This window comes from Neolamprologus brichardi, chromosome 4, assembly GCF_056152115.1.
Source record: "Neolamprologus brichardi isolate AB-2024 chromosome 4, ASM5615211v1, whole genome shotgun sequence".
Classification (NCBI taxonomy): domain Eukaryota; kingdom Metazoa; phylum Chordata; class Actinopteri; order Cichliformes; family Cichlidae; genus Neolamprologus; species Neolamprologus brichardi.
The window spans coordinates 17,745,836-17,762,364 of NC_142107.1; the positions used below are offsets into that span (position 1 = coordinate 17,745,836).

At 37.9% G+C, this 16,529-nt stretch overlaps 1 protein-coding gene across 3 annotated transcripts; it reads right to left on the reverse strand.

The window, feature by feature from the left end:
* Positions 1-2,381: 2,381 nt before the first annotated feature.
* Positions 2,382-15,460, reverse strand: atp6v0a1a (ATPase H+ transporting V0 subunit a1a). Of its 3 annotated transcripts, none has more exons than XM_006798232.3 (22): positions 15,354-15,460; positions 14,130-14,293; positions 13,596-13,674; positions 13,321-13,418; positions 13,106-13,234; positions 12,095-12,177; positions 11,771-11,897; positions 11,604-11,686; positions 11,429-11,522; positions 8,255-8,467; positions 7,793-7,943; positions 7,387-7,526; positions 7,085-7,251; positions 6,890-6,980; positions 6,613-6,731; positions 6,299-6,515; positions 6,087-6,194; positions 5,888-5,995; positions 5,319-5,336; positions 4,702-4,819; positions 4,401-4,572; positions 2,382-3,396 (listed from the first exon to the last, which is right to left on the reverse strand). In XM_006798232.3, exons 2-22 carry the CDS (start codon positions 14,244-14,246, stop codon positions 3,303-3,305), a joined length of 2,526 nt encoding a protein of 841 aa, XP_006798295.2. In that variant the 5' UTR covers positions 14,247-14,293; positions 15,354-15,460; the 3' UTR covers positions 2,382-3,302. The 3 variants fall into 3 exon arrangements, with proteins under 3 accessions (XP_006798295.2, XP_006798294.2, XP_006798296.2); XM_006798231.3 differs by having other exon boundaries at positions 5,319-5,363; XM_006798233.3 differs by lacking the exon at positions 5,319-5,336.
* Between the last annotated feature and the right edge of the window lie 1,069 nt (positions 15,461-16,529).

Below are 16,529 nucleotides of genomic sequence, written 5' to 3' on the forward strand. Positions count from 1 at the left end.
TTTATGGTGTTAAAGACAACATCTTCATGATTATGATATTTAGCTAAGTGGATAATTTTCTCAGGGTTTAGTTAAGTTCCTTTAAATCATATTTTAGTACAAAAGCCATGACTAGGGATAAGATTTAGGAAGCAGTATTAGGGTAGCAATAAATAACTCGCTAATTTAATGCTTGAAAGTGATGGAAATGTGTAACAGCAGCCTAAGAGTAATAAAATTGTGTTCCTTTGTCTGAATGAACTTGGATCTTTGTGTTCTTAAGAATACAATAGTAAACTATATGCGATGTTTTACTTTTAATTAATTATCTGGAATTCTAACATGATGGATGAACATGTGTGGTTGGAAAACAGAAGACCAAATGACAGTACCAATATTATTCCAGCTGCAGTGTACCAAAAAGGTACAGTGAGTCACCCCATAAAGACGCCGAAGGTGCTGAGAGCCATTCCTGCAAGAACAGTCATACAGCAAATGTGCAATATTATGTAGTTTGGACTTGTTCAGTCTGCAGAGATCTGTTCAGTAATTAAAAAAAGACTAAAGTGTAGCTAGGCCTTTGCAATACAGAAAACTGATTTTGTGCTGTAAGATCTTTAGTTGCTGTTGTTGTAGCTGTCTTTTCCTGACAATATCATCAACCTGTTTTTCTCTGCCTGCATCCAGAGGACACCAAGTCCTAGAACAGCTGAAAAAGCATCTCCGGTATCCTCAAGAAAACTCTACTACAGCTTGAGAAGAAACACAAAATTCCTGAATACTTGTTTCCTGCCAAACTAAAGTAGACTTATTTGTTCACATGTTTGCTTTAGATAAAGGATAAAGTCATAAGCTCAGTCTCACTGCGATTCTAGCTTTGAAACAGCAGAGTTAAATTCACTGGATGTGTAAACACAGCAAGATATCTGGGGTTCTTATGCAAGTTCACGTTCACCCCTGGTTATACATGACACACTGGGAAATATCAAATTAAATGAGTTTTTCTAAGAAGAAGAAAAAAAAGAGACAAAGACAAATAAAGATTTCTATTATTACCCTGGGCTGTTGAAGCCCCCCGCTCCCCCTTTATACAACGAAAGCATGTGAATAGAGAACATGATGTTCCTCAACCCAGAGTGGTGGACGATGTTTGTAGTCGGGCCGCGCACGTTGCCAAAAGGATGTCTTAGACTTTGTCTTGACAAGTCAAACTAAATTGGTCAAAAGTAACTAAGTACATTTATCAACCACTAAAATAAAATATGTGGTTTACATAGAACTTTATACTTCCACCACACTGCAGCCAGTTGCCACGATTAACAGAAAGCATAATCAAAAGTCATTAATATATATTAAGACTTGGATTTCCAAGGTATTCTACCAAAGATCAACAAAATTATACCACCTTTACCTCATAAAATTCACAAGTGCACTCAGTAATTATATGATTAACAGGCTATTTTACATAAAGTTCAAACAGTAGGAGTACTCGTTATTTTGATGTCAATACTTTTTTACTTTGAGTACGTTTTTAAAAAGGATGACTTCTACATATCACAGATATTTGCTTCAGATAAAGTTAAACAAAATCTTTCAAAATGGGTCAGGACACAAGTGGATACTTCTTTTTGGACTCATTATAGAATAACATCCTTTAAATCATCATGGTTGTGTTTAAGAACATATGTTTTCAGTTCATCAGTGCACTAGCAGATACATTTCCTTATGACAGGTAGCATCATTGGTCAGAAAGTACTATAATAAAACCAGCTTTCCCAATTATTAAGTCAAAAACAACTTTAGGTGTATTTATTAGCTCTAGAGGGATCAAATCAATTCTCATTTTTTATGAATCATTTCAGCTGCATATACTGCCCAATAGTGCCACCTAGAGGAGGTTTAAAGTAAAACAAATCATTATACATAAAGTTTGAGATTTTATGTGTAGTGTTTCTAAAAAGTTTAAAGTCCATACATTAAGTTTGGCATGATTGAGAAAAAAAAAAGTCAAAATATATTTCTAAATACACATTTAAAAAAGGAAACTTTTGTATCTATCACTTTATAATAATTTCACTCTATTAGGGCATTATTACGGTATTAGCAAATGGTTAATTCATCATTTATATAGCATTATTCCCTCGTTATGCCATTCATTAAGATGTATTATGACTGACATGATTATACTAGCAGTGATGTAGCAGCAGTGGTAGCTATAGCTGTATATCGTTTAACAGTAACAGATGGATAAACATACATAAATAGCATATTAAGGATGAGTAATGATATATAAATGGTGACCTAAGCACTTACTAACAAACTCAATAAAGTGCTACCTTTTTGTTTTTGCTCTATTGCTGCAGCAGAAAGTAAGATAAGCAAAAATCAAGCCAAACACCACATTTTAAAGCCTTTTCCACTTTATTGTTCGTGTGATGCTTAATCCTTTCTGACAAGATCGTGTCTGCTGTATGTGGTTCTTACTGCTTTCTAACTGTGTCAAATCAAAAAACTGAGCATAAATGAAAACATAATACAGGACCCAAAATCAAAAGTGAGACTGATAATGTGCAATGATTTCAGTGCAACATTTCTACAGAAAATCCACCTACTAGGACACCTATAGATTCCCCTGTTGTCACGTAGATCGTCAGAGAGAACAGAGACAAAACATATCAATGGCTCAAATGGATGAAAAAGTCTTTTCATTTGCAAAGAACTGGTTAACATTCCCTCCAGAGCTATAGAGCTGTGTGAGGTTAGTATGCGTTTTCTTTCTTATTAAACCAAATAGGTGAGCTGTGCAGTGCACAAGGTTTTGACTGAGAAATGATTCTGTAAAGCAAGGAAAATTAGAATATAACAATACGAAGACATACAAGAAAATCAGAAAACTATTCTGTCATCCCCTAAATCCATCAGCAGCAGATATGAACTTTAAACATGGTGTATATGGTACATAAGTTGCAGTGCAATAAAGGGAGAAAAAAAACAAAAAAACAAAACACAAATGCATAAATAACATTTAACTAAATAAAACAGATAAAATAAAAAGGCCAGACTAAAAGAAGACAACAGATTAGAATCAAGGCTATTAAGGAATGAATAAATAATTATGTTTGAATACATATTCCAGATACCAATTCTAGTGGGAAGTTTAAAACACAAGACACAATGACGAGTGACTAAGTAAATAGTATGTAGTAGTTATGTAGCTATGGTAACAAGTAGGTGGAAACTGCATCACACAAAAAAAAAAAATCACTATTCACAACCACACAAATTCAACAGATTAGAGGCATGAACTGAGGAAGAGGATTTGTTCAGTCTTCAGCTCTGCCGTCCAGGATGCTTTCAAAGTTGAAAGGTAGGAACTTAAAGCCGTTGCCTGAGTAAAACTTGTTTTGGAACTCCACCCTACGATTAAAGAAAACAATAAAAAAAATCAGTCTGAAAAAAGAACATATATACTTTCACACAATAACCTTGTCGTGCATACAGTGACGATAGCCGGCAGCTTGGTTAATGCTGAGCAGAGCAGTAGCGGCCGATGACCCCTGCTCTTCATTCCACAGTCTGCACACACCTGCATAATCTCATGTCTACATCCTGGGACAGACACCTAAGCCTCTTCCCTTCAGGAAAATGATCAGGGTCTATTTTTAAAAAAGGCCAATGCTAAGTGACGGCTGGATGACCTTTCAGCTGAGCAGCCATGGATAGCATTCATTCCAAAGCCCGTCTGGTGTGGCAAGAAGAAATATGTAGTATTACATATTGCACATTGTGCATATCAGTTTTGTCAGTTTGATGTTCAGTAATTACATGGTTTCCATATACAATCACTGGAAATAATATTTTGATTGGGGGAGGGGTCGTTTAGTTTTCCTCGCTTAAAATGTAAACAGATTGTCCATGAAGACAATTTGTGAAAGCACGCTCAGCCAGCATTCCTGTGTAAAGGACAATTATCGTGAAGGCCAGCTGCAACACAGACGTGCTCTGTGAATGTGCCGGTGAACTATAAAACCAGCGTGACATTCAGCAAAGCCAGACAAAGACATTTATGAGGAGGCAACAAAGGCTCATCGGTGCCGAGCCACAGACTGTTATGCATGCCACAGAGCATAAATGAACAGCACCACATTGACAAGAGCAGACTTATTCCAGGACAGAGGCCAGGAGAGATGATTGGAAAACCAGTTTGTTAACTTGAGCACCTGGGATGGTCACTGAGACATTAATTGTAGCCTGCAGGTGGAGCTAGAGCTTTGCTTTTGTAGCAATGACAGTAATTTGCCTTAAGGAGTCCAATCCTTCAACACTAACAGGTTTTCACAAAGGTATTAGTGTATGTTTAATATCAAACCCAAGCAAATACATATACAAATCCTAAAAAACAACATTAAAACTAAACTTACCAATGCAGTCGCAATGCGTGCAGAAACGCTGACAGGCCTTCCATAATGAGAAGAATAACAACTGTGAGAACAGCGAAGAAGTAAAAGACTATGGCCAGAAGGATGAAGCCTCCAAGGCTGCGAGAATAAAGGCCTATGCGCATCACCATGGACCACAGCACCTCTGACAGCTCTGTGTATAAGAAAGTACATACACACCAACTTTACTACTGATTCCGTTGAGAGTCAAAGCATTTAGATGTTAATACAGTGAGCCATTTCTCTTACTAAATAACTGAATACTGCAGGTGAAGCGACTTACGTGCATGAGCCAGACTGAGGGCCCAAAGCCTCAGATAGGAAGCAGTGTTGGAGATACAACCCAGGCAATACTCTATGGTGTGAATGGCCTGATGCACTGCTACATCCCCAAAGTTAAACTGTGGGTAAAAGTTAGTGGTTTCATTTACTCAGCATAAAAAAAAGTAGAAAACAACATCTCTACAACAGGTCCTGATGTCCACAGAGGAGAAGTCAGCTTAAATATGTGTCACCAATGATTAAGGGAATTGACAGAAAAGCCATTTTTTATTGTAGATCATCAACCCCAAAAATAAGAAGAGGCATCATCATCATCATAAGAACCTGTGAACCCAAAGAGTCACCTGCCCTCCTGACTCCTCATGCACATCACCAAGACCATAGGGAAGCACTGGCCTACTGGCACCCACCACATGACGAATCCCTGCCCATTTTCAATAGAATACATTTAGAAGTCACTGACCAGACCATACAATGACAAACATTCAGACCCAACTAGTAGCAGCAGGCAATGGTTGACGACAAAGCAGGGGCAGTAAAGGAAAGACTTTGAAGACATGTATATTAACATGAGGGGATAGGGTGCAGGTGGATGTGCAGCATGAGCTCCTGTCCTACCTCTTCCTCCTCACGGGCCTTGAAAGCAGGTGACAAAAGGCAACGCTTGGTTATTGACATCACACACACGGACAGGCAAACGTCAATAAACAGGAAAGTAACAAGAGAAACCAGTTAATTATTTAAAAGGAGAATCGAGTGAAACCAACATTAGCGAATGAGCACATTGTGCTTTCAGATCATCTTAAAATAAAACGAGTAATCAGATTACATAAGTAAAATTATGAAGTCCAGGTAAAATAACTCACTACTCGCCATCTGTTCATAGTTGTGTTAAATCTGTGCAGGAATTACAAGAAAATAGATCCATAATGTCTGTATTCATAATTGATGTTGACAGTAAGGGTGGAAATGGAAAAACAAGGCATCAAGTTTCTGTCTCCAACTAAGGTTGAAAGACTAAATTATTCAAAGATGTGAAAAGATCCTTTAACTTGTGCTTCTCCCGAGTTACTCCAGCAAGCTGCTGTCCTGTTGTTACTTATGCTCTGTATGCAATTATTGTAATACAAAAAGACATTAACTTTTGATGTTTGACTTCAGTGTTATTGTGGGAACACATCTTTTACCTCAGGTTCATCCTCAGATTGTTGTGCGAGCTGGTCATGCTGGATGATTTCAGCCTCATCCTCAGTGGGCCCATTGCCCACCCTGATTCCTCCAAAGTTCTGTGTACCCTGTAACACAGTGAAACTTAATGAGGTAATCTATTTAAATCTATTATAAAAGCATATTAAGTGACTGTGAGCGCAGACTGTTTTATCTTACCAGATGCTTCCGCCACAAATACTGTCTTCGCATAACCAGAGTTTTTACTATTAACATACAGGGGACACATGCCAAGGCGATTACCACCAAAAGGGATTGTATGGCCATCTACAAAAAAAGATGGAAAGTAAGTACAAGAGAAAAAAATAAGGACAGTTAGATGGATCTCTTCATTCATGACAAAAAGAAAGTTGCAAGTATGCTGATCTCACCTGTCCTCTGTAGAATAGTTTATTATTGGGGTCGTTGTAATTGAACAGGAACATGTTAATAAAGGCAATAAGGAGACTGGGAGCATCCCTGGAAGTGCGTGCACCATAGGAGACCCACTTATAAAAGATCAGAATGACTAGGTAGCCAAACAGGCTGGCCATGAAGATAATCTCTGGGATGAAACCCAAGTAAATATTCAGGGGCTTGTTGAAATACCTGAGGAAAACCACAAAAAGAATATTAGAAGTGCACAAATTCAAAAAGAAAAACATAAGAATCAATGCATAATTATACATAGGTATGGAAATCTCACAGGTGGTTGAAGAGACTTAGTGTGACTCCAAACAGCATGTGAATTACCCCCATGATAACAGACATCTTCATCTTGAAGGAGTTGAGGAATGACAGCTTGTTGACAGAAATGCTCCATATCTGAGACATAATGCAATTACGAATTATAAACTATGCAAGTATTCAGGTTAGTTTATGTCTGCTGACTTTTGTGGATTTTTTTTGTAACTGACAGACAAAATAGCTGACATAGATGTATAAATATGGAGCTCCAAAAGATTAAAAACAAAATGATTTACTGGATCAATGCCAATGGGGTATGGCCCATTGAAGACTCCATCAACTGCTGGGTCCAACTGCAAAACTGTAGTGCTATTAAGTGTACCATCCCTGAACAGAATGAGGACAGAGATCAGATTTCTGAGCTTACATACTGAACAAAAAAAGAAGTCCCTGTGTTAAAACTCTTGTCAATTATTACCAGTGACACTTACGTCCAGTTGCCTCCAGCTCTGGAATTGAACATTGGTCTGACACTCCATCCAGACCCAAACACATTTAGGGACTTTGAGAAGCAGTCATTGTAAATAATGCCGGTGTACATTGAGAAGACTCCCATCAGCAGAATTATGTAGCGCCCCCCAAACATCATGTTGAATATCTGTCACAAAAAGATATTGAACTTTCATAAGGAAACTGAAAATAAAAATGCACGATGTCCTGTGGAATCGGTGCTTGTGTGTCATCAACAAGGGATGGTTTAGGACTAATGAGATGGTAATGATGGGATCCATACCTCATTATCATTCTTCTGCGCCATCAGTCTGCTTTCTCTTAACACAAGGTATAGAGCAGCACAGGTCATGAGTGTCCCATGGCCCAGATCGCCAAACATAACCGCAAATAGGAAGGGGAACGTAATGATGGTGTATGGTGCTGGAGACAAGGAGGCAGGCATCATACGAGGGGGAGGGTGGTGTAGTATGTCAATAAAGAAATAAATAAATGAGTGAAACATGCACAATGTTCCAACATGGTGATAATGGTTGATGAGGCAGCTGAAGTAAAAGCCTTTTAATTGTCTGTAACTCAATACTTAAGCCAGCTGAGTAAACAGATTATAGAAACCTACTGCCACATTATACAAAAAGGTCCACACAAACCAGCTGGGCATTAACACACAGAATTCATAGTTTGCTTACCTGGGTTAATCTCACGGTAGCTGCCAATTCCATAAGCATCCACAATGTTTTGGAAGCCTGAGGTGAACTTGTTTGTCTTGTTGTAGGTTGGAGGGGTCTGTTTGGTCTGCATTCTATTGAGGATGGAAGGCACAGTAGAGCCGCTCTTCTCCTAAAACCAGAAAAAAAATGAATGTCATGCAACAAAAGTCCTAACTTTAGATCATCAAGCCTGGAACAATGCAAAACTAGCTATTCCAAGAATCGGATCATGTGCTGAGAGCCATAACGAGTTCTTGTTATTGTTACACCACATGTAGAACTAGACAATATAGCAAAAAGGACTCGACAGTAAAACTAACAAAAAAAAAAACAACAAAACATTTAGTAGAAACTGATTTTTTTCAAACATGAAATCATCTTCCTTGTAAAAACCTGACTGGCTAGTTTACACCAAATATAAACTGCTCCTCTGTTACTCACCGTTCCCCTACGCAGGGCAAACTGAATGGAGTCCAGGTCTGAGATGGGACACCACACCTCAGCAATCAGACACTTCTGAGTGACATCGATGTTGCACAGGTTGAGGGTGTGGTAGATGGCCTTCATCTTCCTCACCTTGATAAACCAAACTCTTATTGTCTTGGCTGCAGCCTGCAGGACCCTCTGCCTGTGGTCCTCAGTCTGGTTAAGCACCTTTAAATACAAACAAGAGCAGTGATGGCCACAGTAAAAATGAATTTTTTTTTTTTTTTTTTTTTTTAATTTATTTATTTATTTATTTTTTTTTTTTTTACATGATTTGTGCATGATCGGTGAGCTCATAAAGAATTATTTTGGCCAAATAAATAAATAAATCTATGAATGTCAATGAGACTCCCTAAAAACAGGTCACACAGAAAGCCAACAGCCATTCCTGCCATCATGTTTCAGCAGAAACTGCATCAGTGTAATGTCGGTGCCTTTCTCCAAATCAGACCCATTATTAAAACTTCTGAATATAATTGTTAGAAACTATCATGTTTTTCACTGACATTTACCATTCATAAAAATACAATAACAGGTGTGTGAAATATAATACCTTGCAGTGTCACGATGATGGTGTGTTAACAATAACCATTGTATTTTAAAAAGGAACTAGACATTGTGTAAATGTGCGTATGGTTTTGTACAGTAAAGGTTACACACATCTCTGCACCTCAATACACATTTTCATTTAGTTTCAAGTTCGAATTCAATCATTTTACTAAAACCAAGGACACGGTTAATGAAACTACTGATTCATTTTAATAATTTTTTTTTTTTTTTTTAATTGTTTTCAAGTTTCTATATCTATCACAATATTAGTATAGTTTGTTTTGATGACCTTGAAGATAAAAATCTAATATGACACAGCTCTAATGTTAAACTGAATCGAAAGAAAACAAAAATAGTATAAATGAATCAGACGTTCCTTTTACTGGCATAAATGGTGAGCAAACCCATATGGAAAAGATATATATCAATCTTATAAAGTTTGTATCTGTCTTGTATGAAACTTGTATGAAAAGCATACAAGAGTGAAAACACATATAAGATCCCTTGAAAAATTATATAATGAAACTTGTATGTTTTGGATACTTACTAAAAAAAATATATGAAAGTAATGAGAAAGTGGCCACTTTCATGAGTAAATCATGTAAGCCTTATATGATTTATATATGATTTACTCATGAAAGTGGCCACTTTCATGAGTAAATCGTATATGTTTTTACTATTTCTTTTCCATATGGGAAAGGTCATGCTAAAGAGCAACAGGGTGTCTAATCCATTAAGGGATTCCCATAAGGGAGACAGAATATTCACAGGTATGTTGCTCTATGACTGAGATTAAAAGCCCAGCCCATGACTAGCAAAGAGAAGGCTCATATCTATCTCTGTTGTCTCCCACACCCAAATTCATGCCTGCTATTGAGACAACACTGACATGGCATTCTGTTACGTGGATCTCATGCCCAAGTAGCAACAAGCATAATCCACAAACACAGAGATTCACATTCCCCCAGCATGTAGAGGAGCTAAGAAGTATCCATTGATTTGTCATGCACAGGGCATGTTGAGTATTAAGCAACTGTCTTGTGCAAGTTTTTTTTTTTAAACTTCCTGTGGTATAAACTGTCATTGTTTCATCAATATCCGAGTACATGACACCTGAACTGTGCTGACACATCAGGTTGACAGAGTGAAGTAGCATGTGGGACCTCAGTGATATCCGAGCCTGTGTAACATGACGTAAAATCCCCATAGCACTGCATGTAAAGTGGGTAAAATAAGCATAATAAACATAAAATAGTGTAATAATTAAAAAAATAACACAGGGAAAAAAAAGTATTGAACATGCTTGAACTGAGATTTGTTGAATATTTCATATCGAGAAACTAGTCACATGAATTGCTCAGGTAGGATTTTATCAAAAAGGTCTCTGTACATTTTCCCATTAATCCTTCCTTTAATATAAACTTCGCTGTTAGTATGGTGTTTTTGGGATGGTATACGGTGCCTTTTGACCTCCAAACATGGTGTGTATTATTGCATCCAAAGAGTTCAGCTTTGGTCTCATCTGGCCAGACTGCATTCTGTCAGTATTTCACAGGCTTGTTTTCTTTAGCAATGTAGTCTTCTGTGGTGAGCATGCATACAGGCCATGATAGTCAAGTGCTTTATTTATCGTTTTCTTTGAAACAATTGTACCTGCTGATTCCAGGTCTTTGTACAGCTCTCCACAAGTGGTCCTTGGCTCTTGGACAACTCTTCTAATTATGCTTTTTACTTTATGGCCCCAACAGTGCTCACTGCAACCTTCAGTAGTTTAGAAATTCTTCTGTAATCAATGGCGTCAGTATGTTTTGCAACAATAAGGCTGCAAAGGTTTTGAGAGAGCTCACTGGATTTACCCATCATGACATGTTGGCATCTTGGTAATGAGACAACGTCTTTTAAGTCATCAGCTGGGATTGAACTAGCTAATATTAATTTGAACTAAGTGGCAGGATTGTTTTCTAACTCTAAGATACGTTTCCATGCTTTTTTTTTTTTTTTTTTTTTTTTATACCTTTCTTTCTTCATGTACTCAAAACCTTTTATACCGTTTCATTTCTCATTATTACACTTTATGGACATCTATGGTTTCATTTCTTTTTATGTATAAAATGGATAGGTTGTTACTGACATCTGGTGAGAATTTCATGTCAATAGCCCCTTTAGATATACATTTACTTAGAAAATGAAAACTGATTCGTGTTCAACACTTCTTTTACCTGCTGTATCATTACATGGTCAAAAACCAAGAGGAGTGTCATTTGCAAAGCAAAAGGAAGGAGGGATTCCCTTGAGCCACTTCGTTTGGGAGTAGACAACTGCTATGAGGAGTTAGGAAACACACTGCACTACACGCACAAGAAAAACAAAAACGTGGTTTCCTGTTAAAGGACATGTCTCTGCACAGAAAATAACTCACATCCTCATGAGCAAGAGGAGGAAATGTGGTAACGTCTTCACAACAAATTAGAAAGAAAAATGTCTTGCTGACAGAGCAAAAATGAGAAAAAAAAAAAAGAAACAACCAAATGAAGCCTGCTTTTCAGTGTTAGTAAGACAGTTCTGAGTATGTGTATTTACCATTTGCAGGTCATCAATGCGAGCATTCACCCCAGCAAGCATCTCTTTCCTCTCCTGTGGGGTTTCTGGACATGGGTACAGTGTCGCTCTGAATCTAGAAACACATTAATAAGTAAGCAAAAAAATCTATTGGTCATCGACACTTCATTAATAGTAGAAATGCAAATTCACCTACCCCTCACAGATTTTCTTCACTCGATTCTTCAGCTGGTCTCCTTGGAAAAATATGATGAAGACAGATTTGTGGACTTGATCACCCTGTGGAAACATCACCAAGTTAAGTTAGAAAACACAAACATCTCAACTACTTTCACAATTGTTTCATTTGTGAGCAGCACTTACCGTAGTTGGGTCTTCTAAAGGATCTTCAATATCTGCCTGTCTCAGGAACACATTACCTCTGCAAACTCTCCATAGCATCCTCTCAAAGTTGGGAATCCGCTCCCTGCCAATGACTCCAGCAACAAATCTATAGAATATGTTAGAAAGATAAATACCCTCTGATTTACTTCAAAGACAAGAAAGCTGACTGAAGGAATTCCGAACTGAAGATAGATTTTGCATGGATTTCTGCTTTAGGTGACCTTGGATGCCTGCTTACGAGGGGCAATCAGAGCTCATCTGTGGGAGGTATTTAAACTGTGCAGTACTACAAAACAGACTCACCCTAGCCTGAGTGGAGCCACTCTAACGGGCTCATTTGGGTCCAGGAGAATGGATGACTCCTCAAGTAAACTGGGATCCTCCATCTACAGGACAGACAACAAATCATTAGTAACAATAGCAACATAATACTTTCTCTACAGTGCACGCGCACACACACACACACACACACACACACACACACACACACACGCGCACACGCGCACACGCGCACACACGCACACACACACACACGCACACACACACACACACACACACACACACAAAAATTGCCATGAAATGTCTCAAACTGCTTTTATTTACAGCAATATTGACATTTAGATGGGAGCTCAATAAAAAAAGTTTCTCACTCCAGTTAATGGCTGAACATCTTTTTATCTGGCTTAATGATTCACCTTCATCAAAGCTCATAATAACTTGTAAAAGATGACCTAACGGGATAAGTCAACAGCCAGTTTTGCTTTCAAAGGCAGTGAAGTGGAATAGGTGCTGGCCAAAGGTGAAAAAGCAAAGATTAAGTCTGGCAAATGAACAAAGTGCCTGGAATGAAATCAGTGTCAAGTACTAAACAGCAGGGCGTTTAATGTACAGGAACTACTGTGAATAACCAGTGTAAATGGGTCAGCATGTGAACAGCCGTAAAAAAACATGAGTGCAAACACTGCTTTACCAAAGCGTCAATAACAGCAATAAGTGCTTCCGTCTGTATGAAACAGAGACCATACCAGGCAGCCTATCAGCAGACTATAAGCCATCAATGACTTCCCAATTGCCACAATAAATACATTTCTAAAAGTTAAGTATTGTTTTCACTATAGCCTGTTCTTGGATACAAAACAAAAGCCATTTAACAATTTGCTTCTTCCGATGTTACTAGTTAAATATTTGCTTCTTTTTGATTTACAGTTAGTGATTGTAAATTTAAAAGTCACAATTCCCTTTCTGGCTATGGCAGTGTTATACTGACAGGCTGGAGCGCTGCTGTTTTATAGGCCTGTGTGCAGTTAAGCTGACCTCATCAAAAAATTGTTGTGTGCGACGCAGAATGTGCTTGAGCTCGGTCAGTTCCAGGAAGTTCTTCTTTAGCGCTTCTTGGTTGGCGTTTATTTCCTTCAGTTCATTCTCCAGCTTCTCAAATGTGGCCTATGGGGAAACAATCAGACGGAGGATGAGCTGACTGAAGTAGCAGATGACAGCACTTATGGTTATCTTTAAGAAACAAAAATCACCTCCAAGTCAATCATGTCCCTTGGAAAAGGAACTTCTGGGTTCTCTCCTGTATCAAGTATTGGGATGTTAGCCTTCTTAATTTCTTTTTCCACAAACCCTATGAGAGAGATGTAAAAGAAGGTTTACAGAAGGTGTTTAAAACAGGGATACAAGTGAATGGTAAAGCTTGGATAATGAACTACCATTCTCATATAACTGTATTTTAATACTTTAAGGGGTGGAAACTTAACTAATGCAGTTTGGTATAGAAAAATGAACATTTAAGAGCGCTCACTGAGTTTACGATCCATCTCCTCACATCGTCGTACTTCATTGACAAACTTTCGCTGGAACACATTCACATCAGGATTCAGCTGCAAAGGAAAAACACACAAGGTTCAACGAATATAAACAATTCAATTAAAAGAATATAACCAATAGCTGCCATAATGCAGGTTTTTGTAAACACTATTAAACACTTAATATATTCTGTTAAGTCTAAACTCTGTAATGGGTATAGTTTCTTAAACTAATGGAGACAATTTGATGATACAAGACATGCTGATGCACAGAGCTTCTGTGTTACTGTCCATCTTACGCTCAAGCACAAAGCTTCCCTCAGGACTAGTCAGGAATGGCTTTTCTCATGCACGTATGAGGGTCAGCTGTGAGCACATGATGCAGAAGGCATCCACTCTCTCAATAGTGCCACTAATGATGTTGTTTACGTCACCACATGCATGACCGTAATAATTAATTAATGCGACTTTCAGATAGTAGAAGATAATAAAAAGTAATGCTTTAGAAGTTTGATAAAAAACAGACTTACGTCACGAAACTGGACCATCCCAATCTCTCCCAGTTCACTGACAGAACAGTAGGCAGCTTCCGACTGGAGGAAGAGCTGAGCCAGCGTCATCTCTTCACTTCTGAAGAGCTCTCCCATGTTGCTACAAGATGTGAGCACTCAGCACCCGTGAATCCACAAATCACCTCAACAAATATAAAAGATTAGAGAACGCTAAAGCAAAAAAAAAAATGTAGTGGACCTTAACAGTTCTACATTCTGCACTTTTCTTTGTCACTAATGAGGAAGCCTTTAACAGTGAGGCGTTAGTTTAACACCAGTGTGCCAAGTTTTTTTTTTTGTTTTTTTTTTTTTAAGAAAGAAGAAATAAAAAAAAGCCAGGCCTCATGCTGATCTCATGATCAGTGCAAGAATGCACTTATGGTCAAAGAGTTTGATCTGCACTACTGCAACACAATAAGAAGACCTAATTTTCGCTGTAAATATAAAACACAGGTTAAGAGCCAAGGCCATGAGAAAGCACCTCTTAAAGAACGTTTAGCTTAAACTAAAAGGTGAAGATTTTATGCTTTGCAGCTAAGCAGTATAATAACCCCCTGCCGTAAAAACTACCACACAAGGCTTATGTTTGGATTAAAGGGGAGCATGTGACCTGTAGCTGTAGTAAGCTTCACCGACTACAAGACCTCCATCACCGCTGAGTGTACATGTAACTAAAGCAGGTTTGGAAGCATAAGCAACTACACCTTTTAAACGTCTTGCATTTAGCTCAATAATTAACAGCAGAGGCGCTCAAACACGTCAGACAGGTGGTATAACCACCTGACTACAGAGGCTTCATCCATTACAGCCAAACAAGTCAGAAAGCCTACAAGTAGCTGCGTATAATAAACAAAACCTTTTTTACAAGGTATTGATCCAGCAACACTACCATAACAGAAGAGCCAATTAGCGATGGTGGAGCAATGCAAACACGAGCTGACAGCAGTGCTCAGAGTAGCCCGCGTTACTGGTTAGAGGCTAACTTTAACATTAGGGCAACGACATGCTATTTTACTATTATCTACTGAAATCGGGCTGCGTTAACTTGGATAACAATTAGCCGAATGAGCAGCCTAGCTAACGCTAATTTGGCACACCTGTTGTTCAGCAATTAGCTTCACTTACTTAGCCCACAAATTAATACATTAGTGTTAGCGTAATATTAACAAAATTGCTTATAACCTTACAAATAGTTGTCCTTACTGTTTACGTGGAGATTGTCTCTTCCTTTTTATCTCACAGTTCCGTCTTTGCTGTTTGTTGTGGACTGCTCGGCCGTTTGACGGGGTTACTCCTCGACTTTCGAAGCGGAAGTGTCCCGGCAACCTATGACGATCGACGACGCCGACGAACCATAACCACGTGATCACTATACAACCACCAGGACTTCGTTCTTAAATCTATTTGAAACTTTTATTTTGAATGCCCTCGCCGGAAGTATTGACTTCTTTTTTTTTTTGACAAATTCCAAAATATATGAATTGAGAGTACACAATTATAATACAAAAAAATGACAGCCTGCACATCAAGAAAACCAAAAGACAGATAAATGCTTTACAAACGTGTAACAGAGACATCAAATGACATAAAAAATTATGACATAATCCTTAAACCCACTCACATTTTATTCATCACACTATGGTGGATTTCTCCATAATATGTCTACAAAATTTTGAACTGTAGACCTATTTAGAATATGTATATGTATATATAACCACGAATAATCATTAAAACTGTTAAAAACTGTCCCCACTTTTGTATAATTATCTATTTCAGGATCAATTAACACTTATTCCAAACTAGTATATACATTCAAAGCAATGGCAAGAATTCTTGCATGTGTCAGCTCTGTTTTCCACACTCTAAAAAGCCAGTGGCCCCCACCCCTGTCCCAACCCTTCTTTTGAGCTCTCTTTTAATCTAAATTCTAAATGAATTAAATGGATAAATCGATTCTGTTTTATTGTTGCATTATTTTTTTATATTCCGGGCATTTGTGCTTGTAGTTAGCCACATAATGTACTCACATTTATACACATTATGTACACATCATTTTTCTCTTCTTACTGACTGCTCACATTGTTTTTAAGTCACACTGTAACTATCCATTCTTGCAGCACTATATACTATACGCTATAAGCACTTTATCTACCTCTCATTCATGGGCAATTTAGAATCACCTATTAACATAACATGCATGTTTTTGTACTGTGTGAAGAAGCTGTAAACCCATACTAGGTGCTCACAGTTTTTTGTTTGTTTGTTTGTTGTTGTTGTTTTGCAGGATAAAATTTATAAGTTCTTCAAATAAACCCCATTGAGTTTGTTTGGAAGGGTATTGTTTGTTTGTTTGTTTGTTTTTGTTTGTTTTTGTTTGTT